The following is a 25,521-nucleotide window of genomic DNA, read 5'->3' on the forward strand; positions in this document are numbered from 1 at the left end:
AGTGCTACTGTAGAAGTAGCTCAAACTTGCACTCATTAAATCTAGATAGAGCCGGAAACTGACAAATGTTCAACAACTTTATTGAAATAAACAAAAAAAAGTGTAAACATGCATCCGGAGCTCCTCCTTGTTAAACAACTTCAGCCTAACCCACTAATAATCACTAGACTGTAAGCCGAACAATCACAGATCTTGCACTCTGTGTTGTTGCAATGTGTTGTTACACTTTTTAAAAGGTGAGTGTCCGGGTATACAACTTTGTGAAGGCTACGCCAGATTCAACATGTGTACTTGGTGCAGAAGTATAAATTGGCCCTTAGACTTGCCATCTAATGTTATAGTAACTTGCATTAAGCCAAAGCCCACTTGAAGTAGGCTATGTCCATTTAATCGATTGCTTAACTTCTGCTTGCTTCAAATATTTATGTCACTCCCTGTTAATCCCAAACTCAGCACACACACACACCATCTCTGACAGTGGGAAACTTTACTTTCTTTGTTTCTGACAGCACTTCTCAGTTTCTAGCAGTGTTCAAATAGCTGTTGATCTGTCATACACGAAAGCCTGATATATCAAGCCGTAAGAAATGACCAGGCTTATGATATCATACATGAAAAGTTGAGTTTTACTCAGCTACTCAAACTGAGCAAAAAAAGTTTTCTGCCCTTGCTATTTATGACTACAAAATGTTATCATTTTCACTGATGTAGTAACCAGGCAGACTACTTGCATAAGACGTAATATTAACTGTGATAAGCAAAACACAATGCAATGAATGCAACCATACACCTAATAAATATATTTTAGCACAATCTTAGTCTGATTTTACCAAAGCAGAAGAGATTATTCAACAGAGTTTTGCTTATTGTGATCATTTAGACTAGAGCAATTCCATTCAAATGTCAACCTTGCCATAAACGAAATTAAGTTTTCGCCAAAATATTGAAATATTTTCTGTGTTTTTTGTGTAAGCAAGTATTTTACAGTGCTTTAAAATACTCAAAAATATCTCTGTTAGTTTTTGCTATTATAATGTCTATGGGCAGCACGTCCAATGAACACACACACAGCCACACACACACACACACACACACCAAACAGCAGCAGAGGTGCGCCAGTCACTGAATCCAGCATATAAGGGTTCTCAGTTGTCTGCCACATTTTATCTTTATTTTATGCACTGTATTTGTTATAAAGTTATTTTATACGGTGGCTCTGAACTGTCAAAACACCTCTCAAAGTGCTTTTTCGGATGCGAAAAGTAGAAAAAATGTCATTTTTTATGACGGATGAATGTTTCATAGGCAGTGTTTTAATACGATTGACACAACATGAGGTTGAATTCATTTTCTTAATGTGCGAAAATTTCTGATTCAGTGTGCAATAACCTTTAGGCTGCAAGAACAAGGAAATTGTTCCCAAAATTCCTGCTTCATGCCATAAACTTACCGTATGTTCTCCCTCAGGCCTTCACCATCCTCTGTGACCTGCTGCTGATCTTCAGTCATCAGATCATCTCAGGAGGAAGAGAAGCTCTCGAACCTTTAGTATACACACCTGAAGCATCCCTGCAGTCCGAGCTTCTAAATTTCATCCTGGACCACGTCTTCATTGACCAGGATGAAGACAGCAACAGCACAGGTCTATCACTGCTAATGGCATAATTACTTTCAGTTAAAGCTAACAGGCTTTTTGCAATGGATTTGGCACCCCTGGCTGTTTAATGTTGAATGCTAACACTAAGACAACACAAAGAAAATTGGCTTTAGAAGCGTTTAATTGATTAAGAGATTAGAGCTGCTAGCAACACTTAATCCTGTTGTGCACTGAGCTTGAGGTCAAGTAAACTGACTAGTTTAAAACATCAACTTGAGTTTCAGGTAGATGTGTTTGAAGGGTGACCACTAGAGGGCAGCTGTTTTCCAGTTTGGGCTTGTTGAAGTCAGGTGCAGCATTTGAACGCGTTTCGCTTTATCTTTGGAACAGATGGACAGCAGGATGATGAAGCTGGAAAAATCGAAGCTTTGCACAAGAGGCGAAATCTGCTGGCCGCATACTGCAAACTGATTATTTACAATGTAGTTGAGATGAGCACTGGTGCAGATATTTTCAAGCAATACATGAGGGTGAGTCCTCTTCTTTTTCAAATCTGTGTTTTACAGTGTTTTTTGCAAAATAAGATAATGATGAAATGTATTAAGATAAGAAAACAAACACATACATTTAATTTCATATAGAAATAATATTAATAAAATGAATGGGTAACACTTAAAAATAATGGTCCATTTGTTAGTGTTAGTTAATGGATTTATTAACATTAAATGTTAGTATTGCATTTATTATGGTATTTATTCACGTTAGTTAATGTTATTTAGGTTTAATAATGTTAGTTCAGGTTAACTCTCTGTGCATTAACCAATGTTAACAAGCACACCTTTTGGCATCAGTTAATATTGAACTATGATTAATAAATGCTATGATTAATAATAAAGTTTACTGATTGACCATTATTCTCAAGTTATACCAACTAATTTTTATACACATTACAATCTTTTATTTTGATTATTATTCATTTTTTACTAAATTTTGCAGAATTCATAACAGGAAAATAAAACAAAAAATGTAGTACTATTAAAAAGTATAAAACAAACTAAATTATTTGAATCATATCGTAATATAATACATATCAAAATATGTATTGTATATTTTAACATGTATTTGAATGTAAGCACAAACTTATTAACATGTGGGATATTAACTGTATAATTACTCCCATGCCTCTCTCTCCCTTACTTCTCATTAATCCAAATGTGTGCAGGTTTTTCTATGTTATATGTTATTCACTCTGCAAAACAAGAGTCAGAACATTCTACATCTAATCCCCTTAAAAATGGTGGTTTACTTGATCGCTCATTATTACTCTCGTTTTGTCTTCCCTGCAGTATTACAACGATTATGGCGACATCATCAAGGAAACTATGAGCAAGACAAGACAGATCGACAAAATCCAGTGCGCAAAGACACTCATTCTGAGCTTACAGCAGGTCAGTGGTTATAAGGTTTTGTGTCCTCTGTCAAAGTGAGTTTTGCTTGCTGGTTTTGACATCTTTTTTTCTGACTCTGATGTGTGCAGCTGTTCAATGAGATGCTGTCAGAGCTCGGCCCTAGCTTTGACCGCTCATCTTCAGCTTTCTGCGGCATTAAAGAGCTCGCTCGGCGCTTCTCTCTGACTTTTGGTCTGGATCAGCTCAAGACCAGAGAGGCCATCGCCATGTTACACAAGTAAGCTACCTCATGGTTCTTTATTTTATTTTTTAACTGAATTACTTTTTAAATTTTTGAAATGTTGGTAACATATGCAGATATGATTATAAACTATACAATCAGCTTTTTGAGTACAACTTGCATAACTTTATGGAATGGGGTAAATCTAAAGTGTTAAAAAAATTCTTAGAGAAAGAGAAGTACAAAAATTCATGAAAGGGAAAATAAAACAAACATTATATGCTTCAAGAACTCATCCCAACATAATGTCTGTTCATGTTTACTCTACTGACATGGATTCATTTGATGCAATTTTCACCCCATTCATTTTTGCTTCCAGTGTTTTTCTTTGTCTTAAATAATGGTGCAAGATATTGTAGTCCCTCCCAACCTCAATAACAGAAAATACATGTTTTGATGCATCCGGTATTTGTGTGTTAGTTTATGCCAGGGGTCCTAAACTCAAATTGTCAGATGGCCATATCAGTGACTTACAGTTCATAAGAGGGTTAGAGTTAGATTTTAGTTAGATGCATTTTTTTTTTTTACAAATCTTAATATGCAAAGGAAAGTCTTTTAAATGAGACCATTTAAATCAAATATTAAAAGCAAAATGATCATATTAAAACCACCAGCATTACTTGTAAGCCATGGAGATGTGTTTGTACAACACTATACAGGTAGTATAAAACTAATTATAATCAAATGACCCTTGAATATTTAAAAAAAAAAAGCTTTAGTAAAAATAGCACTTAAGGACATATTTCAGCGTTTAAATCGGCCCTAGAAATAAACTGCATGTGCGTTCCTCTTGACCGCACACTGAAAGAAACCGAAAGTAACCTGAACATATATTTTTGACGTCAGTTGCGGGCCAGAGGGAGGAGGAGGTGGGCCGCAAATGGCCCACAGACCAGCAGTGTGAAACCTTTGGTTTATTTTTGAAAGGCACCAACATCATAAAACATCTGTCCAAAACCATTTAACAGAAGTTAATTATAATGTAGAGATGCATATTTCTGGCTTGCATTTTCAACACAAATGATATTTGAACAGTTTTAATCTATAACTAAAATAAGTAGTGTGTGTGTGTTTGTGTGTGTGTATCTGTGGTTGAGGATCTTGTATTGTGTCGACTACCTTTTTGCATTTTTAAATTTTATTTTCCACAAGTACATTAGTCCATATATAAATATATATATTTGATGGGATAAAACCGTTATGCATTTCATTTACACTCCATTTTGCTCTGTTTAAAGGGATGGTATTGAGTTTGCCTTCAAAGAAGCCAATCCTCAAGGGGATGGACATCCTCCCCTCAACCTGGCTTTTCTGGACATTCTCAGCGAGTTCTCATCCAAACTCATGCGTCAGGACAAGAGGACTGTGTAAGCGAACATTTGTTTATCTTAGATTTGTGTTCATATTACATTTGTGGATCGTTCATTGGCTGTCAGATGTTAAGTTTTTTTTTTCTTTTTCTTTCTGTTTCCTCTTAGGCACATGTATTTGGAGCGCTTTATGACATTTCAGATGGCTCTGCAGAGAGAGGATTGCTGGCTGCCACTCATCTCCTACAGGAACTCACTGCAGGCTGGCGGTGATGATGACACCATGTCTGTAGTCAGTGGCATCAGCAGCCGAGGCTCTTCTGTCAGAAGTAAAAAAGCGAAGCCTGCCACTGCCAAGAGGAAATTACCGGAAGGTATAAAAATATGTCCGAATGCAACTCTGGTGATTTTTATTGATGTCTGTACATCTGTTTCCGTGTTTAGGATGTGAGAGAAGGATGCAGGGGAATAGTGGTGGTGGTGGTGGTTAAACAGATCACAAAAAGCGAAGAGAGAATGAATAATTTTTTTTTTCCAGGCCCTGTATAAAGGCTGATTTATACTTCTGCGCCTAGTACACGGGTATGCTACGGCGCAGCCTACGAGTTGACGCATAGCCCGTGGCCGTCGGCGTCGCTGATGCACACCTCTCAAAAAATGTAACGCGTACGCGTCGCTCAAGCTCTGTGATTGGTCAGCTTTGTAGTGCTGACAAGTGTGGGCGGAGGTGAGAGCCGTGCGAGCGTGAAGCAGCGAGTGCTTACAAGTGTGGAGTCCTGTGAAGGAGCTCCGGATGGAGACTGCCGTTTTGTGTTTACCTTATGATTAAAGTTGTTGCACGTCCACCGGTTCCTGTTTCAAAATGAGCAAATTTGAGCCACTTGTACATTAAGGAAGCATTTAGAAAAAACAAAACACCAGCAACACAGAGAAACATAAACACCTACTGCCAGCTAGCATTTCGGAAGTGTATTGCAGAGCAACAGAAAGAAGTATAAATGCACGGCTACGCGAAAGGCTTGTGCCATGGGTTGAGCCGATCACTTGACACAGAACTATAAATCAGGTTTAAGTTTCTGACAGTAAGATAATCTTGCATTATAATATCGAAGTGTCTAAAATATATTCTTTTTAATTGCTGGGTTAAAAAAAGCTACTTTTTCCCTCATTGAACTCAATATATTTTATTTTAGGAAATATTGTAAATATTTTGGAACAGTAAACATGTCAGGCTAAATAATTAAAGTAAATCATTGACTTCTGCTATATTAGTTTAAAAAAAAAAACACAGACATCTTTACAACACATTAAAAAACCATATAATAAACCCCCCTTACATATACCTTATGCACGGTATAACAGAAAAACCTTGACTTTTCCAAACCGTGGTAAACCTTGAAACCGGTTATCAACCCATGTCTACTCTGCAAACAGTTTGGCTGGGTGTCAGTCAGTGAAACTAATGCATTAAGGTCTTTTGTTGAATGTTCAGCTTGGTGTGCAATCAGACACCTCTGCAGTGCATCATTTATGTTTTTTTTTTGTTGAAACTGGCACATCAGACACAAGCACTTTGCATCCAAATATGCATTAATAATATATGCAACTTCATCAAGTATGAAAGCACTTGCATATGATGTGTCCAAGTTTACAGTACTAACAAGAATGAGAAAATAATGTGGAGATTCTTGAGTCTTTCCCCATTTTTAAGTTTACCAACCAGTTCTCTAAATCAGTGGTTCTCAAACTTTTTTCATCAAGTACCTCCTCAGAAAAAAATTGTCTCTCCAAGTACCACCAAAAATGAGCAGTATTGAAATACAGTAGCGTAGTAGGCCCAGCATGTACATGACATATTTCATTCCTCCACGTACCACTAGAAGGAAGCCTGCGTACCACTGGTGGTACATGTACCACAGTTTGAGAACCACTGCTCTAAATGCAGCCCGTGTCCCTTTTTTAAACCTTGTTTGTTTGTTTGTTTGTTTGTGTGTGTGTGCAGAGGAGAGCAGCAGCAGCAGTGAGGTATGGATGAGCCGTGAGCAGAGCATGCAGACACCCGTCATGATGCCATCGCCCCATCTCACCTCCACCATCATGAGAGAACCCAAACGCTTGCGTCCTGAGGAGAGCTACATGGGGGTGTACACAATGACCCCCGATCAGCAACAGCAGCACACACACCCTCACACCCCTCAGCCACAACACCACCAAACACCCATGGACTACAAGTAAGAATTAGGGATGAGCCATATAAAAATACATCATGAAATTTTCTAATATTTATTGCGAAAATGATAGCAATCAATGAGGGTATGCATTCATGGAGAGGTAAAAAGCTCTTAGAATTAACTATTAAAGTGACTAGTGCTGACAAATGGTTAATCATAAACAAAGTGTTTACCTCTTAAACATAAAGCCTACTTAATGACACTAAATCAGGGGGCACCAATCTTGTTTCTGGAGGTCCTGTGCCCTGCAGGTCCTTGGCTCTTCACACCTGCCTGCATGTTTCGAGTATACCTAGTAAGACCTTGATTAGCTTGTTCAGGTGTGTTTGATTAGGGTTGGAGCTAAAATCTGCAGGACACCGGACCTCCAGGAACTGGTTTGGTGATCTCTGCTCTAAATAATCAAAATAAACACAACTTTTAGGATCTCTTGGTCAATAACATTAGAAAAATCATGTTAATTTTTTTTAGCAATCAATATGAAGAATATTCAGTTAGTCTTTGGCTAAATGGGCATTGCAATAGTGTCACAATGCAATAATGGGTCACACACACCTAAGAAGACGCACAACAATGTGCCATGTCTGTTTAACAACTCATCAAATGAGCACTTTCTATATGCAAATATAATGTTATTTGATATAAAACAATGCAGATGTCATAGAAGGAATTTTTAACCGTCCTGGTTTTCCAAAATCTGCCGCAATTTGTTTTTTAAAAAGGCAAGCTCCTTTTGCTTGATTTTTGCATTAAATTCAGCAATTGCGGAATCAAACATATTCTGGAGAGACTTCTCAACACAATATCTGCCAGTTTTCCATTATAGGTTATGGAAAATCAGCTTTATAGTCATTGAAAGTCAGGGAATTTAGCATTTGGCTTAGGAGTGTAAACTCTGCATATAGGACACTATTAAGCAGGGTCTTAACAAATAGTAAAGTTGATTAATCAATTTGGAGAAATGTAAAGTCCACATGAATCAAAGGCTGCAACTGTTTTTTTTATTTATTTATTTTTCCACTGTCTCTTGTAAGATAAAATGTCTGTGAGGTCTTAATGCATGGAAAGTACATTTTAAAGTCCTTAAAAGGTATTCGGTTTCACTATCTGATTCCTGTATATACCCTGTAAATCCACCCTTTTATTATGAATGCAGTTTGATCACAATTAATTGTTTGACAGCGCTAGTTTTAGCATTTCCATCTATTTACTTGGCTAAAAAAAGCTGGATGTGTTATAGCATTCATAAACCCATTGTGGCAGTAAAAAGTTAATTTTTGTTCTTCAAACTATCTATTTTTCATAAGAATATTGTATATTTACGATGCAATGCTAATTGATAGCATTTATCAGTGTGTTCAATACTATAAATAAGTATGAAATGAGAAGATATTGCTTAGAATGCACCATGTCATCTGTTTCAGATAAAACAAATTCATTCATGTTTGCCCATTAGTGTGTTATTGGGTTTAGTGAGGGTTTGATGTGTACTGTTTTCCAGCACACAAGTCACCTGGATGCTCGCACAGAGACAGCAGCAAGAAGAGGTGGCTAGACAGCAGCAGGAGAGAGCGATGAATTACGCCAAATTAAGGAGCAACCTTCAGCATGCCATGTAAGGAAAATCCCCATCAAACATCGCATTTTTAGAATGACAGAAAATGCTGAGACGAATGATGTCATTGGTTTGTCAACATTTGCAGTCGTCGGGGAACAGGCCTAATGGAGGATGACGAGGAGCCCATTGTGGAAGATGTAATGATGTCATCGGAAGGCCGAATTGAGGATCTCAATGAAGGCATGGACTTTGACACCATGGATATTGATCTGGTAATAAGCTTACACTAATATGAGCTGTTTGTGTATTATTCTCATATTTGCAGTATTTGAAAAGGTTTTCCCATCATGGAAAACTCATTGTCAGCAGTTATAAGTCATCATTTTGATTCTGTGCTGATTTGGTGCTTATTATTTTTATTATCTGTTTAATATTTTTTTCTGTAAACTATACTAACATGGCTTGAAATTGTGACCATTTAGGTTGCATATGCCCTCAATTTTAGCCATGTTACCTCAAAATGTATTTTAGAGCATTTGTGTGAGTGTATAAAATTGTTGCCGTGCCACTAGTTTTCACTGTAAAATGTTCACTGCATGCACAGATTTAGGAGACATCAGGCAGAATGTATTTTTGCACCTGAAACGCAGCACTCAGGAATGGTTTAAAACTGTTGTCATGTCAACTTGCTGCAGTAAACAAATGCCACCAAGGGCGTAGATCTGCTCTTGACATTGGTGGGGACATACATCCCCAGAGCGCATGCATTGAACATCAAAAATTTTGTTTCGCACTTTTAAAAACATGAATAAAGTACTTAATAATATTAGATAAACACTTAATAATACAAATAACAATCACGCCTCATCCTACAAAGGTCAATTTACATAATTTATTGCAGTCAGGCTTTGAGGAGGTATGAACGTAGAGAAATTTAGTGAGGCTTGTGACGCAATTTAACTGTTTAATCCCGATTATTGTTTTTCATAATGATTGAGGCTAAAATCCAAGGGCGAAGCAGCGGTGCAGTAGGTAGTGCTGTCGCCTCACAGCAAGAGGGTCGCTGGGTCGCTGGTTCGAACCTCTGCTCAGTTGAGGAGTTAGCATGTTCTCCCTGCGTTCGCTTGGGTGCTCCAGTTTCCCCCACAGTCCAAAGACATGCTGGAGGTGAATTGTGTCGGCTAAATTGTCCGTAGTGTATGAGGGTGACAGGCCCAGAGGACAGGCCTGCCGGAATGTGTGAAAAAGTCTTTATCCTATGGACAAGTCTAAATGGAGGACTTGTTCTAAAGAGCCGACCCCGCAACCATACGGGACTAAGGCAAAAGAAGAAGATTGAGGCTAAAATCCAAACTGAATTTTGATTAATTGCACAGCCTTGGTTAATGGTGAACTCGTAGCAAACTTGTCTTTGTGCATGTTCTTGATGCAGTTATAGCGCCACCTGCTAGCCACAGGAAATGACATGTTTTACACTGTAAAAAACTCCTCCCACAAATTTTATCGTATTAGCACCAAATTTGGGTGGTGTTATTTGAAAGCTCTAGTGATGATATATTGTAAGGATCTAGAGTTTTTGCAGAGGGGCGTGTCTGTGGCGGCATGACAAACCTCACCGATTTGCCGTTGAACAGGAAGTGCTTAGTTATAACTCAACCACACAATGTCCGATCTGCCTGAAACTTCACATGGTGGATAAAAGTCCTCCCCTGAACACATCCACATAACAATATTGAGTCAGTCATGGCGCCACCTGCTGGCAACAGGAATTACTTATTATTCAGCTAAACAATGTCCGATCTGCCTGAAAATTTACATGGTTGATAAGATTCCGCTACTGAAGGCATCTACATGCCAATCTTGAGCCACAGTTATAGCGCCACCTGCTGAAAGGAGGAAGTTTGGCATAATTTTGTGATTTTTCTCAAGTTCTTTATATATATATCGGCTTAAATAATATTGTTCGCTGTTCTCCGTCATCCTGAGGCCACCGGGTGGCGGTGAGCCTGGGTGCAAGGTCCCTATCATCGCTGCTTGCAGCTTTAATTTTATTTTGAAATCAATTAAATTATTGGTGGTGATATTCCATTAATTGGTAGATATTGGTTGGGATACGTCCCCTCCGTTTATGCTAATTCTACGCCCTTGAATTCCACAACGATTTTGCTGCCTTCAAGGTCTTCTTATTGGCCCATTGCTCTTAAACTGAATGCGATGGATTGGTTATCAGCTGTCAATCACTCAGTTTAGATGACAGAGAGCTACAGCCACAAAATTGTAAAGGTCTTTATACGAAAGAATGCAAACAAAAATGACATATTTTGTTTTAGAAACCACCTAAGGTTACAAATAATAGCACATCCTATCAGTGATTATGTGAATGTCAATCTACCATTTACACTTTTGCAAGAGATAGACTTCCAGTGGGTTTAAGTCTGCTATGAAAATGACTAAAGCCATTCACTGTAAAGTCTGTAGCACAGAGTTTTCAGGTAACGGTATTTTCCACATCTACACATTTTAAGCACCAGGGGCCTCATGTTACGAAGACTTGCGTGGAAATCATACTAAAACATTGCATACGCACAAAGCTGTAAATGTGCGTACGCAGAAAAAAATTCAGATGTATGAAACACTGCGTACGCCGAATCTCACGCATATTCTTTTGTACATCCGAATGAATGAACGTGAAACTGAGCGCAACATGCACAAGCGCAAAACCCCTCCCTGCCTCCTCCCCCGTATGAATATGCTAATGACTATGTAATGGTAAAACCCAACGAAAAAGCAATGGCAAAAGCAAGCAAAAAGATAAACTTTGAACAGAGTGTGAATTGGAGGTGCTGCTTTCGGAGATAGACCGGAGAAAAGCGGTGTTATTTGCAAGTTTGTTCTCCGGAATTAACAACAAAAGAAAAAAATAGAGTGGGAGAGTTTAGCTGATGCGGTTAACACAGTGGGGTCTGAACATCGCACTGAGTGAATTAAAGAAGAAATAGTGTGGTTTATAAATGTAAAATGTTGCGGCACCCGTAACAGTCTCAGTGGCGCAGCTTGTAAGACACATGCCAACATATTTTGACACGTTCGAGCATGAACTCGGTTCGAATCCAGCGTCTGATGAACTCTTTCTTCTTTTTTCCCCCGCTACATATCAGATTTTGCCAACTATTTATCACGAGAAAGACAAGTAGGAATCATTAATAAGTTTGTGCATCATATTTTATTTGCACATCTATTGAATGGAAATGTTTCTGATTCACGTATGCAAATTCATCTTCAGATAGTGTCTTTATAGCAATGTGCGTGCGGTAGATCGCTCAGATTACATTGGGAAAACAGGCGACTGCTGCAAATTGTGCTTTAATGTTTAGCTGGTCAACTGTATGGTATGGAAACCTTATATACCTGCTAGATGAACCAGTCTCATACAGCTGCCATTGCAAGGCTCAAAGACACTTTGTAGAGAGGAATTTAACACAACTGCCTCTAGGAGTCGCCAATGGAAATAAAACAGACACGCACAAAAAATGTGCGTACGCCTGCCAGAAAGCTTCCGTGAAGCTGCGCACATTCCCACGTTCAGTTCATTGTTAGTAAATCCAAACATGAGCGATTCTGAGCGTGAAACCTGGCGTACGCAAAGTTTTTGTGCATACGCAGCGTTGATACATGAGGCCCCAGGTGTCCAAACGTTGTTTAATCTTTCATTTAATCATCACGAGGCTGTCAGTCGTTTAACTGGCAGCTCATACACCATCGCAAAAGAGCATGCATTCACTAATATTGCAGCTAATGAAAAGACCGTTATTACTATAAAGATGACGTATGCAAATAATAAGTTATAATTTAATATAATTTGTGCAATATCAGAACAGCACAGTTGTTATTGTTAACTCCCTTGATCCTATTCATGTCAAGCAGAGAGTGCAGCGCCGGTGAGCGCATGTATGAGTGCTGGAAAGTGTTTTCAAGGTTAGGAAAGTTTTTGGATTTTGAACCTGCTTGAATTTGAAATTGTAGGACTCAAACTTGCAACTGTTTTGGTTGCATATGTACCCAAAATTTTATCTATGCGAGCTAAAATATATATTTGGGAGCATTTGTGCAAGTGCATAAAATAGTTGTTTTACCAGTTTTCACTGCAAAATGTTCACAGCATGTGCATATGTAGCAGATATTCACACAGAATGCATATTTGCACCTAAAATTGCCAAACGAAGTGCTCAGGAGTAATGTAAAAACAGACATGTCAACTTGCTACTACACCCAAACAAAGTCTGACTGTAAGCTAATTTTTTGAGATGTCAACTTTAGGTAGGAAGAGACCAAACCTAAAAAAGATATTTCATCCAAGAACTTTTTTTTTTTTTCTGTGCTCCAAAATATTCAATAATTTTAATTGAAATGTCTTATTATTGTTTTTGTTTTTTTAATTTAAAATAGCACAGTCAGTTTAAATGTGAAAAAGTACATACAGCATATATAAATGTAATTCACCATGGTTGTTAGGTGCTGGAAAAGCCTAAATTGCACCTTGAAAGTGCTTGAAAAGTGCTGGAATTTGAAGTTGGAAAAGGTGTAAGAACCCTGGTTTTGATTAGTGTTGATTTCAAATGCAATAAATCTGTTAATATAAAACTTGAAAAAAAAAAAAGCGGTGCTCTTAATTTTGGTGTGTGCGGCTACATTTTGGCTTGTGCTCCTAAATTTAGAAAGTTATAAGCACCAGTGCTTGAGCAAAAAGGTTAATTTTGAGCTCTGGCTTATTTTTCCAGAACTCTTTAATATAATCGACAGAAAGAAAAAAAAAGTTGTTGTCTTTTATAAAAAAGAAACTTTTATTTAGTTCATTTTTGTTACCACGTGTGATCTGTTTACTGAATAAAGCTTATTAGACTAATTGAACTGTAATAGTATCCCACCAAGCCATTATTCATAAAATAGTCATCAAATAGACTGATATGAATGTCTACATGTCTAATCTGTCTATTTGATAAAACCAGACTATTGTACTTCTATTAGAATACTAGACACAGCCCAAATGTATCCATCTATGTTTAAACATCTATTAGTCATCTTTTAGACGCACGAAACATGCTTGCTGAAATTGAGTTGCTGACACTTATGCATTCACCTCTCATGTATATTGTGCTGTTTTTGTGTATCGCAGCCTCCATCGAAGAATCGACGAGAGCGATCAGAACTGAAGCCAGACTTTTTCGACCCCGCCTCCATCATGGACGAGTCTGTAAGAAGCACTCACTTCCTGGGTTATGATGCTTTTCAGCGGTAATGGGGGACTGGTTCATTCCCACACTAAGGACGTGAAAGAGAGATCACCACTAGATGGCACTAGCAGGAGTGATTTCAGATAGTTTGAATTGCCCTTGTGCAAAAAGAGAAAGAAAAACAAACGTACAGAGAGGGGGAAGAGCATCTCACTATTCTAAATACTAATCAGACCCATCTGGACTGATGATTGAATGTTTTGGTAACTCTAAACGCTGAACTGAATTTGAACATTTTCTCTTGTAGGTCCTGGGAGTGCCCATGTTTTAAGGTTAGAATTGGAGGAGTGTGAAGAGAAGAGACATTTTGTGTGAATTCACATTGATTCTCTAAAGAGAATTAAATTCAATGGAGTGATTGGCATCCAAATCAGCTCGTACCATTGACACTTACTAAAACACAGAAAGGATAAAGGAGCAATTCAAAGTCTTTGCAATCATTGTGTGGGCTTTCCCTGATTGTGCAAAACAGCGGCAGTAGATACTGAGCGCCTTGGAATCTCGGACTGTCCTTAGCCATATATATAAATATATGAGTATATGATATCAAATATATAAATATATATATTAAAGTATATATATTTCACAGTTGGACGTCAACATGTCTGAAGGAACACGTGTGAGATCTCTAAAAGTTGTGGTATTTCTTGAAACCGGGGGTGAATGCATCTTTTTTTAACTTAAAGACAACTTTGTTATGTATAGCCCTTTTGTAATAGTGAGTAATCCGGTGTAAAGTAGTAATTTATAAGCAGGTTTTTGCTCATCATAGTGAGTATTGATATATTTTATTCTTCTTATCTAATATGTGAAACGGAGGAGAAAGAGAGAAAAACTTAAAAAAAAAAAAAAAAAAAAAAAACTCCAGGTCTTTATATCTAGTGTTTAGTTTCCTTTTCTTCCACTCTTAAAAATAAATCATGACATACGACACGAAACCTAAATCAAAAAACTCTTAGATGATTTTGTTTTTCTGCCTTTGGTGCATGTGTGTGCAGTTTGAGGCCATTTCAGTGATCGCTGAATATATTCATTCACTAAAAACAGTCAGCAAGCAATTTTATGTTTAATAGACATCTATTAGACGTCTAGAATGGATGTCTTTACTGAAACGAGGCTAATGATCAGTGAAAATATAATAAATGTCTAAAAATAGCCCAAAATTAGATTAATCATCAAATATGCAGATTAAACAGGCTTCAGACGATGAGTCTATTTTGGGGATGTTCTTTATAGGTCTATTAGATGTTCACTGACAGCCCATATTTAGCCTTATTTCAGTCAAACGAATGCTTGCTGGGCTGTTTTTATGTGCCAACTGCTCTAAATCTGTGTCCCAGCCAGTCTGCGGAGACTATTATTGCTATCCAAAGATCAGATCTGCTCACGCGTCCCTCTAAAACGTAAGATCAAGCAAAAAAGAGGAAATCTCTCCAGTAGTGCCATTGTGTTGTCTCTAATAAAACAGAACTTAGTGTATGTAGTATGTCTGGTGGAGATTTTCGTCTCCCTGATTAGAGCTATGTAGACATCTACATTTAAATAAAGTTATATATAAATATATAAATTGGTGCTGATTTTATAATTGTGCTTTTAGGGTCTTTTTTTTTTTTGTTCTCCTTGTTTTTAAAAACTCCAACTTAGAGTTCAAGGTTTTGAGATGTATAAGAACATGTCTAAACATGAAAGTGTGTAGCCATGCAGCAAGTTTTGAGATGTTTTATATATTTTTCTTCTTTTTGTGTGTGTGTGTGTGTGTGTGTGTGTGTGTGTGTGTGTGTGTGTGTGTGTGTGTGTGTGTGTGTGTGTGTGTGTGTGTGTGTGTGTGTGTTGTTTTGGATTATTTTTTTTTTTTTTGTCAGTCATAAGAGGTTTGTAGGTTTTCACCTTTTATTTTTATTTTCCTGATTGTAAATTTAGTTTGGTTGCAATTCACGGACAGAACTATTTTATTCAGCTCTAAGTTTGTTTATTTTTTCCCAATATGAGATATTTGAATTGTAACATAGTAACATCCTGTGAGATCCTAAATGTTACAGCATCGCATTGGGCAGCTCTCCGAAGCTTAACTAATACATTAACTTATATTGCAGACGTGCATTTTTATTTTGTCTGGGGTATACTTTTTAACCATTCCATGCCTTGGCCTTAAAACATCCTTGTTTTAAAAAGGAAAAGAAGAACATAAATCTTCCATGTTGAAACTTTTATGTGAGGTACATTGGATTCCTTTCGCATCAGAAAAGGAACGGTGCATTTCTGGAACGGCATGAGTGTAATTATTTAAAAAGACGGTGTGCAGGCAGATTTTGAGCTTCTGAAAGTAAATGCCCTTCGGCTTGAACTGTCTTCTGTTCCTCACCACTACATGAATTAAACTGCTGAATAGATTGTGTAAATATACATGCATTTAAACGTAAAGCTTAATTTTTCTAGTGCTTTTTTTTTTCTGTTAACATTTTAAAACATATTATCACTTTTTCCCTGTTCAGAGATATAAACTCATACATAACCGTTTCCCTGTCCTCTGTTATCCACTGTAATGTTTCTGATTTGTATCTGTCTGGAGACAGTAAGTTTTTAAATAAAAGTAAACAAATCATTCTCTTGTGTTTGTGTGGATTTTAAGTGATTCCTCGGGTCACTTACTAACGAGGAACGTCGAAAAGCTCAGCTTTGAAACTCTTGTAGAGTATCATACAGAAGTGTTGGTCAACATATCGTTTCAGCATCGATATCGCAATCTTATCATCTGCAATAGCCTAGCATATGCACAATCCTACAGAATCATCCCAGTCAATATAAAATAATAAAGTCTTCAACACATCTAGTTAAATTAGATTCATATCACAGAATAAAAATATTGCAATGTTACATTAATATTGCGCAGCCCTATCATTAAGTGATGTACATAAAATACTTGGACATATTTAGCATTTTAAAGGAAAAAAAAACAGTTTTGAAACGTTGATCGTTGTATTTATTTACTATAATTAAGTCAAAACCTTGTGCATTCATTGGGACATCGTTGTACATTTTTTATTTGTGTGTTTTGTTCATTTAAGATTTTTTTTGGCTTAAATTAAATTTTTTTATAGATTTAAACACAATTGCGGCCATGAGGACAAACATATGCCACTTCATTTCAAATGCCACTTCATTTCAAATGCCACTTTCTATTTTTATTTTGCCACTTTTTCCCCAAAGTTGAGCCTTTAGATGATTCTTTTTTCTGCTTTTATTAACACTGCAAGTCCAATTAATATAAAGTTTATGGTTAAATCATTTAAAATTATGAAACAACGGAAACATTTTTTTTTTATTGTATTTTATTATATTATTTTTTTAACTATGCAGATTTGACTGCACGCATTAGCAAGTTGTGGCAGACCTGCCGATTTAGATTTGTCAAGCTATTTTTCATTCATTCATTTCTTTTTGGTTTAGTCCCTTTATTAATCAGGGGTTGCCACAGCAGAATGAACCACCAACTTATCCAGGATATGTTTTTTTTTGCAATGGATGCCTTCCCAGCAGCAACCCATCACTGGGAAATATCCATACACTCATTCACACATGAACTATCAAGCTACTTTTATTCATGAAATTCACACTGATAATAGGATTATTGAGACTATACACTCGCAGGCCACTTTATTAGGTACACCTGTCCAACTGGTGCAAATTTCTAATCTGCCAATCACATGGCAGCAACCAAATGCATTTAGGCATGTAGACATAGTCAAGACGATCTGGTGCAGTTCAAACCGAGCATCAGAATGGAGAAGAAAAGTGACTTAAGTGACTTTGAATGTGGCATGGTTGTTGGTGTCAGACGGGCTGGTCTGAGTATTTCAGAAACTGCTGATCTACTGGGATTTTCACGCACAACCATCTCTAGGGTTTAGAGAGATTAGTCTAAAAAAGAGAAAATATCCAGTGAGCGGCAGTTCTGTGGGCGCAAATGCCTTGTTGATGCCAATGTTTCGAGCTGATAAAAGAGCAACAGTATCCCCCACAGTTCAAAGACATGCCATAGGTGAATTAAATAATCTAAAGTGTTCGTGGTGTATGTCCTGGTCCTCCAGGATGGGGGTTGAGTGTTGGGCTAACAACCAACCAAGTAAAAATTAGATGTTACGAAACACCAACTTCAATGTAAAACGGCCCTGGGAGTGAGTATATGTACATTAGAGATTGAAAACTGTTTATTATATGATAAGAGGAAGATGACAAATAAAGAGTGTCCAACATCTGCCACTCACAGAACTCAAGTATACACGCTGAACACACACACACACACACACACACACGTCTGTCTACGTTATTAGCTAACTAACAGTGGTTACTCAAATGCTTGCATTTACACCAAGCACACATACAACACTCAAAATGATAAAGGGTTAGCTAAAACTCAGTTTTTGTTGTTTATCTGTCATTTTTCCAGATCAAATTTGGCCAACTAAAGAAAAGATGAGGTTTCTGGAGAAATGCACATGTAAAACACATGTATACAAAAAAATTTAAAGTATGAATATAATAAATAGCATAAGGCTGATCTGGTTGATTTACATGAGGAGTGGGTTGGTTCATTTTGTTTTTCACATTTTTCCATATCGCAATGATACAGATTAAACCGACCTCTGCAGGAGTGGAGGCCTAATGGTAGACAATTAAAGACGGTAGACCAGAGATGGCTTTTGAAAAAAAAAAAAATCACTGAGTCCCAGGAGACACTTGGTGTGGTGAGGGCCAACGGCAAAGATTGGGAATGGTAAGGGACACTGGGCATGGTGAGGGTCACTGGCAGACACTGGGAAGTGTGGTTAGGACACTGGCAGTCATTGTAGTGTAAAGTTGTGAGAAGCTGTGATGCTTTTAACTGTCAGAGCATACTCTCACTCGGCACGGTTGCTTTGAACTGTGCCGAATCACAGTTGTCCCCTCTCCCCTGATGGCCTGCACTCACACTGCATCTTTACCTTCCGAGCCTGAACACGCTTGTTGATGCAACTGTTCAGTTTAACAGCAAGACAAGTGCTCTCGCTCAGCACAGTGGAGATTGCTTTCACTTTATTGTTTTAGTCGTTTGGGATGCAGTGACATTCAGTTAAGTATTTAGCCGAACAGATCCACAACTTTTGACACTCAAATGTTCATAAAGTCCTTTTGCTGCACATATTTGGAGGCTTGCTGAAGGTGCAGCTGTCGTGCAGCGAGGGGTTTACGCCTTTAATAAACTACAACAGTTTGTGTTCATTAAAGAGTAAGAATTATTAATAAATCCATATGAAACAGTCCCTTAAAAGTCACATCAGATCTTCAGTTTCAGGCTCAGGGGTGCTTTGCACTCACACTACAAGCGTCCCACCCCAAAGTCCAACCGAACCACGCTCTGGCATACCTCTTCCTACCGGGCCAGTGCTGACCAACTGAACCACGTCTGCGCCTGATTCGAAGCCCTCACACTTGTCAAATGAACTGGGAAATGCGACTGGGCACGGTTCAGATAGCATAGTGTGAGCGCACCCTCAAAGTGAAATCAAATTGTTTATAAAAGCTGAAGTGTAGACTGTTTTCTCTTCTCTTCTGTGTCCTATTCTCGGCTGAACATACTTTCAGCATTTTTCAAGACTGTATTGAGAACTGACCAGTGCTGAAACAGAATCAGGATTTGGAGGTGCTGATGTCTGTCAATCTAAAAAATAAACAAAAAATATAGAATAACATTGAGCACAACATTGATGTTAAAATTTTTTTTTTTTTTTAATTTAACAAATTATATTTGAACAAAGTACAGGTATCTTTTTATAAGTTTTTTCATAAAAAATAAATCAAGTCAGAATCAAGCCACATGGCTCAAAAGTCAGTGCAGTGCAGTTAACATATTTTCAAAATGTAAATCAAAAATTGTCAACACTGACCGATGAATAACTTAAGAAAAACTCAAGAAATTCAATTATCACTTGCTGGAAGGTTCCACTAACATATTTCCAGTCTGCATTCATGTGTACACACAGTACCAGATTTAAACAACTGGAGCAAGCTGTCTTCAAAAAATTTTTTTTACTAAGGATAGGGGCTTCAGAACACAAGTGTCAATTTAATATAAACTGTTTGCTTTTTTATTTATAATAATGAACAATTTTACACACCTGTCAGAATGCAACATAGTAGTCTTTCCAGTGTCATCTGGCAGAAAGGTTGAATCTGGCTGTGTGGAACTTGAGCTGGCTGGAGATGAAAAGGGGCTAAAACTAATGTCTTTCCGTCTCTGTCGCTTAATTGGCATTGATGTACAAACTGATGAATCAAAGATTTTGCCACAGACATCGCTCATAGTAGACTCTCTTTTGGCCACAGGATTCACCTGAATTGCTATAATAAAGAAACAAAAATAAATACTGAAGTAAACTAATTTCACATCACTTTAAGATGGTATTATCATAGTAAAGTGTAGTACTCCCATTCAGCCATATGATTGCAATCAATCACAGTTTTACAAGAAATACCATGGTAAAAATCACTGTGTAGCAAACACAACCAGTAAATTAAGGTTACCATGATTTAACTACAAAAACCATGTATTTATTATTATTTTATCAAAACAAAACAATGGTTACAAGTTATCTAAATGTAACACATGTGGCCTGACAGGGCTTAGGCTATGTTTTACATTTAGATAACTTGTAACAATGTTCCTTTTTAATCCTTATGTTCTGTTCAAATTGACTTTCTTTCCATTATGTTCATGGGTGTTTGATTGCAACGCCATATAATCAGCCAATTTTATTGTTGATGGTTTTCCATGTCGGTGAAAAAAGGTAAAATGTGTCATTTTACTGTTGATCATCAGTTGGCACCATTAACCCTTTAGATAGGCCTGTGCAAAACGTTTCTGGCTTTTATATGGAGCTCTATGGAGTAAAACAGCAGATTATAGTGTGCCTGCATAAATACACTTACTATGCTCTGAGAGCAGAGTTTATTATTTTATTTTCTCAAACATGTCAAGGTAAATGTTCAAAGGCCTATTTTACACGCTCACACTATACTTCATATAAGAGCTTTTTTTTTGCACTGTGACTGATGATCAGCAGTACAAATGACAAATTTGACCTCTCCCAAACAGGGAAAACCAACCACCAACAATTGAGAATTTAAGCTTGTATGATTTCATGACTAATAAATGTCAATGGGGTAAAAACAGCCACGAACATAACTGGGTAGTCCCAGAGTGTATTGTTGAATTTTTGCAAAAGTCCAAATGATTTTGTTATGACCATCCCACATATAGTTTGGGTCAAAAAGTAAATAATTTTTTATATATTTTTATATGTCTTCTAAATTCTGAGTGGCAGTTGAGAGAGTTGAAACAACCACAAACTCTGGTCTCTCTCAGTTATTATTAAGGTTAGCTAAATTAACTAAAATGTCATATAAAACTCTAATACACACACTTTAATGTATAAATAATAAGTTTTATTGATTATTCTATAGCGACGCAGTGGCGCAGTAGGTAGTGCTGTGGGGACTAAGCCAAGGGGAAAATGAATGAATGAATGAATGAATGAATGAATGATTATTCTATTGATAATTTTAGATGTCTTTGTCATATAGAAGATTTTTATTTATTCAAGTGTGATTTGATTTCATGTATTCATGTATATAGGGTGTTCTGTATGCATCACTTACCATTTATACTTAACTGAATTGTCTTCCAGATAATAATATTAATTCAGCTAGTTTGTGATAAAGATTATAGCATTTTAGTACAAAGGGTCACGGTTTTATGTAGGGCTGGGCGATTAATTAAAGTATTCGAAATCAACATTCAGGACCTATAATGTATTTAGTTTTTTCAGTACGATTTATTTCAGTTATTTTCCCTACCGCGTGTGGATTTACGTGACCCCTATCTGTTAAAGGCTGAGGCTGATCTGCAGTCACTTTGCATCCACATCTGATCTCAGGTCAAGTATGGACCTATTTTTTAGTCCTACTTTGCACAACATTGATGATAAATGAAAGCTGTGCCAGAGATGCATCAATACATTTGTGAGTATATGAGTATATGAGCTTTAATATTGATCTTTTCCTAAAAGTAATTAATTATTACAATAAATAAACACACGAATTACCATTTGAAGGTAAGAAAGACTATAAAAGAAATTAGAGTTTGAAATGTCACATACTATTTAGGCTAACGTTACTTCAGGAAAGCCATCCAGTCGCTATCCATCCGTTTGTACAAAAGTAGTTAGCATGTAAAAAAATAGCAACACAATTGTAGTACAGAAAGAGCCTATGTACAATTATTAAACATAACTCAAATTACAGCTGTATTCATTGTGTTTTTCAATTCAATTAATCTTTATTTCTATAGCACTTTTACAATGTAAATTGTGTCAAAGCAGCTTAACATAAAAGTTCTAGTAAATTGAAACTGTCAGTTCAGTTTTCAGAGTTAAAGTTCAGTTTAGTTCAGTTCAGCGTGGTTTAATATTCACTGGATATATATTGGATATATTTGTATCGTGGACATTGTAAATAATATGGTTTTAACTGTCTGGTGGTGTCACGGTGGATGGGTTTGTGTGTTCTTCTGTATGTTATGTGTCATGCCTTGTGTTGTCGTGTGCGAAGGTGTGTGATTGTCTACCGCTTGTGTTGACGGCATGCTTTCGATTCAGCTGACTTATCAGCTGACTTAATCATCCTCCAACTGAACCTTGTTTACTGACTATATATTTCAGCATGTGGTTACTGCTGGTTATCAGTCAGTTGTTTGTCCATGTTCCTGTCTGTTGTTCCTCAGAATTCTTCGCAGTCTGTTTCGTCAGTTGATGTCTTCGTTGTGGCCTGTGGCTTTCTTTTGTTTTGAAAATTTTTTTGTCTCCTAAACATCCAGTTGTATTCTTTGATACACTAATTTATTTTTCATAAAAGTACTCGCAATTGGATCCTCTCTGTCTAGGTATCGTGACAGGTGGTTTGAAAAAATAAAACTCTGTAGTCAAAACAATTGTAGTCTTAATTTTTTTCAAAGTTTGTAAAGTAGGTGAATATTAACAAATACACAACCATTTAACCTCTATTAAGATAAAAAGGAGAAAGTATGAGAATAAAAGATGAAAGGAATGATGATGATGATGTTGATGACGATGCTTACTGTACGTTTTTTTCTTCTTCTTTTTGACCCCAACAAAGTTAATGTTGTGGTTTTTGCACATTTGTCTTTGCCCAACACTAACCTTTTTGTGTGTGTGCATAGCTGCACAATAACTCCTGGGCTCAAATTAAGTGTTGTGGAGCTTTTTGTAATTTTCTCTTTGCACAATACACACTTTTGTGTGTGTGTACACTAACTTATTGTCCCAAGCAAAGTTGGTGTTTGCAGGTTTTTTCTCACATTTCTCTTTGCACAATCTCTTTGCACACTAACTTTTTGGCCCAAACAAAGTTTCCAAAATTTGCCGAATTACAGGGGGAAATGAGAAACATCTCTAGTTTCAACATTAGGCTATATGGTGTTCAGACGTTCCTCTTAAAAAAAAGTATCAAATATATGCAATTGGACTTACATTTGGTTTATGACATTATCACTGAAAATGTGTACAATTTTACAGTTTTCTCACAAAAATCATATTTTTATTCCATATATCTCTGCAAATAGATACAAAAGGAAAGAGTTGTTTAAAACGGATAACCAGAATATTTTTGAGTAATTGGAATGAACACTTTGTGGGAAAAAAACAGAACAAAAATCCCATTATGGGAGGAATCAGGTCATCTACTATTAATTTAAGCACCGGGTTCCCCACAAACAAGGTGCGGTACATCTTTGTAAGAAGGGGCGGCGCTCGTTTTGGCTGTGTCCCAGTTGCAGTCATGGGTGGCTCTCGGGCCGCCTGCCTCGGGCCCTTTGGAGATCGGTATCCTTGCCTTTCGGCGGGATTCTGACTAAGAGGTGTTCAGTCATAATCCCGCAGATGGTGGTGCACAAACCAAATGTCTGAAAACATTCCCATTGAATTATAATGCTTCAGTAATTGATAGATGCAACAAATTAACCAAACTCTAGGTAAATAATAAAAAATCTGCTATGCAAATAATAAGTAATATCAATAATTGGGGCGGTATGGTGGCTCAGTGGTTAGTACTGTCATCTCACAGCGAGAAGGTTGCTGGTCCAAAGAAATGCACTATAGGTGAATTTTGCAAACTAAATTGGTCATAGTGTATGAGTGTGTGTGAGTGTGTATGGGTTTCCCAGTACTGGGTTATGGCTGGAAGGGCATCCGCTGTATTCTGGAATAGTTAGCGGTTCATTACACTGTGGCGACCTTGATAAATCAGAGACTAAGCCAAAGGAGAAATCAATGAATAAATGAAAAGGGTTTATGCAACACATTTTTTGCAATTACCTTTTAACATGTACAAGTTAGTGTTGTTCAAGTATTTTGCACATTTATTTATGTAAAACTTTGTGTTGTGCTTAAACCTTTTGCATACAACACATTTCTTTTTTGGACTTTAAGTTTTGTAGGTGAAAATGATAGTGTTGTGGATGTAATTTTTAGGTTGGCACTGTTTTATTTTATTGTATTTATTTTTTTATTTTTGCACAATAATATTTTAGGCCATTTTTTTTTTAAACATTTTTATTGCATCTCTGTCTCCTTCTCATTCATGCTCTCCTCATCCTTCTCCTTTTGCTTCTCCTCCTCATAATCCTTCTGCTTTTCCTGCTGTTTCTTTTCTTGTTTCTCTTTCTCTTCTCATTTTTCTCCTCCTTTGTCTTTTCGATATCTTCTTCCTCCTCCTTTGTTTCTTCCTCCTTTGTCCTCTTCATTCTTATCCTTCTCTTTCTCTTCATTTTCTTTCATCCCCTCCTTTATCTTCATCTCCTTCTCCATCACCCTCTCCTCGTTCTTCTCCTCCTCCTTCATCCCGCTATTTCCTTTTCTCCTCCTTCTCCTCGTTCTCTTTTTCATGTTTTCCTTATCCTCCTCATTTTCTTGTATCCTCTCTTTTATGTTCATCTCTTCCTCGTTCTTTTCCTCCTCCTCCTCTCTCATCTTCTCCTCATTTACCTTCATTGCTTTGTCATTCTTATCCACCTCCTCTTTATTTTCTTTCAAACTCTCCTCTATCTTCATCTCTTCTTTCACCACCTCCTCCTCTTCCTTCTTCTCCTTCATTTCACAATTTCTCTTTCTCCTCCTCCTCTTCTTAATCTTTTCCTCTTTGTCTTTCTCATCAATCATTCCCATCTCCTCCAACTCCTCCTCTTTTCTGACATACTCTGTGTTGTGTGTCTTCACATTATCTTTCTCATCCACCTGCAGAACAAACCCAAACTCAGGTGAGTTCACATGTGAGCAGATATCATTCCTCTCAATGATCCTAAAACAGACTCTTGATATATTAGTAAAAGCATCAGGAGAACATGCATCAAAACATCTTTATACTCACCTTTAGGTTGTCATTCACACAACTCGCTTCATCATTATGAATGATGACAAGAGCAACCTCCAGACTCTGGCCAGACTCGGATGGGTTTAGGATGTAATCTGTCAATAGAGAAATGATTGCATTTATACATACAGTCATTCTCAAGGTGATGTTAATTTTGGGTGAAGGGGAATTAAAAAGACTATTTAATAATTGGTAAAAAAAAATCTAGCAAGAAATATGATTATTTACCTTCAGAGTCTGCAGAAACAGAGAGCTGCTCCTCAGTCTGACCAAAGCAGGACATCCTGAAGAGTTTTCTGACAGCTTTGAGGAAATTTGCCACTTTACTCTTTTTTCCTCTGCGTCGTTCCCTCATCCTCCTCCA

General features: G+C 37.1%; 3 protein-coding genes across 4 annotated transcripts in view; 1 reads left to right on the top strand and 2 right to left on the bottom strand.

Moving 5' to 3' along the window:
- The window catches only part of stag2b (STAG2 cohesin complex component b), a 38,163-nt gene extending 24,088 nt beyond the window's left edge, over positions 1-14,075 (top strand). The window contains exons 24-34 of one of the 2 annotated variants that reach the window (XM_021472791.3): positions 1,468-1,642; positions 1,988-2,127; positions 2,944-3,045; positions 3,135-3,283; positions 4,525-4,653; positions 4,765-4,970; positions 6,599-6,827; positions 8,329-8,442; positions 8,531-8,657; positions 13,559-13,636; positions 13,924-14,075. In XM_021472791.3, coding sequence (XP_021328466.1) covers positions 1,468-1,642; positions 1,988-2,127; positions 2,944-3,045; positions 3,135-3,283; positions 4,525-4,653; positions 4,765-4,970; positions 6,599-6,827; positions 8,329-8,442; positions 8,531-8,657; positions 13,559-13,636; positions 13,924-13,947 — 1,473 coding nt within the window. In that variant the 3' untranslated portion in view covers positions 13,948-14,075. Of the gene's footprint in view, positions 1-1,467; positions 1,643-1,987; positions 2,128-2,943; positions 3,046-3,134; positions 3,284-4,524; positions 4,654-4,764; positions 4,971-6,598; positions 6,828-8,328; positions 8,443-8,530; positions 8,658-13,558 lie in introns of both variants that reach the window. The other variant, XM_021472790.3, reaches the window with a different exon arrangement.
- Positions 14,076-18,991: 4,916 nt separating this feature from the next.
- zgc:113364 lies at positions 18,992-20,059 on the bottom strand (the record flags this gene model as incomplete). The annotated part of the gene is given in 2 exon segments (NM_001017543.2): positions 18,992-19,374; positions 19,832-20,059. Coding segments are annotated over 2 exon segments (259 nt in total), but the record flags the coding sequence as incomplete, so codon positions are not given.
- A 2,820-nt stretch (positions 20,060-22,879) lies between these two features.
- LOC141377530 (uncharacterized) lies at positions 22,880-25,521 on the bottom strand. The gene is made up of 3 exons (XM_073921889.1): positions 25,386-25,521; positions 25,155-25,252; positions 22,880-25,021 (listed from the first exon to the last, which is right to left on the bottom strand). The coding sequence occupies exons 1-3, from the start codon at positions 25,510-25,512 to the stop codon at positions 24,458-24,460; spliced, it is 789 nt and encodes a 262-aa protein (XP_073777990.1). The 5' UTR covers positions 25,513-25,521; the 3' UTR covers positions 22,880-24,457.

This window comes from Danio rerio, chromosome 14 (assembly GCF_049306965.1).
Source record: "Danio rerio strain Tuebingen ecotype United States chromosome 14, GRCz12tu, whole genome shotgun sequence".
NCBI classification, from domain to species: domain Eukaryota; kingdom Metazoa; phylum Chordata; class Actinopteri; order Cypriniformes; family Danionidae; genus Danio; species Danio rerio.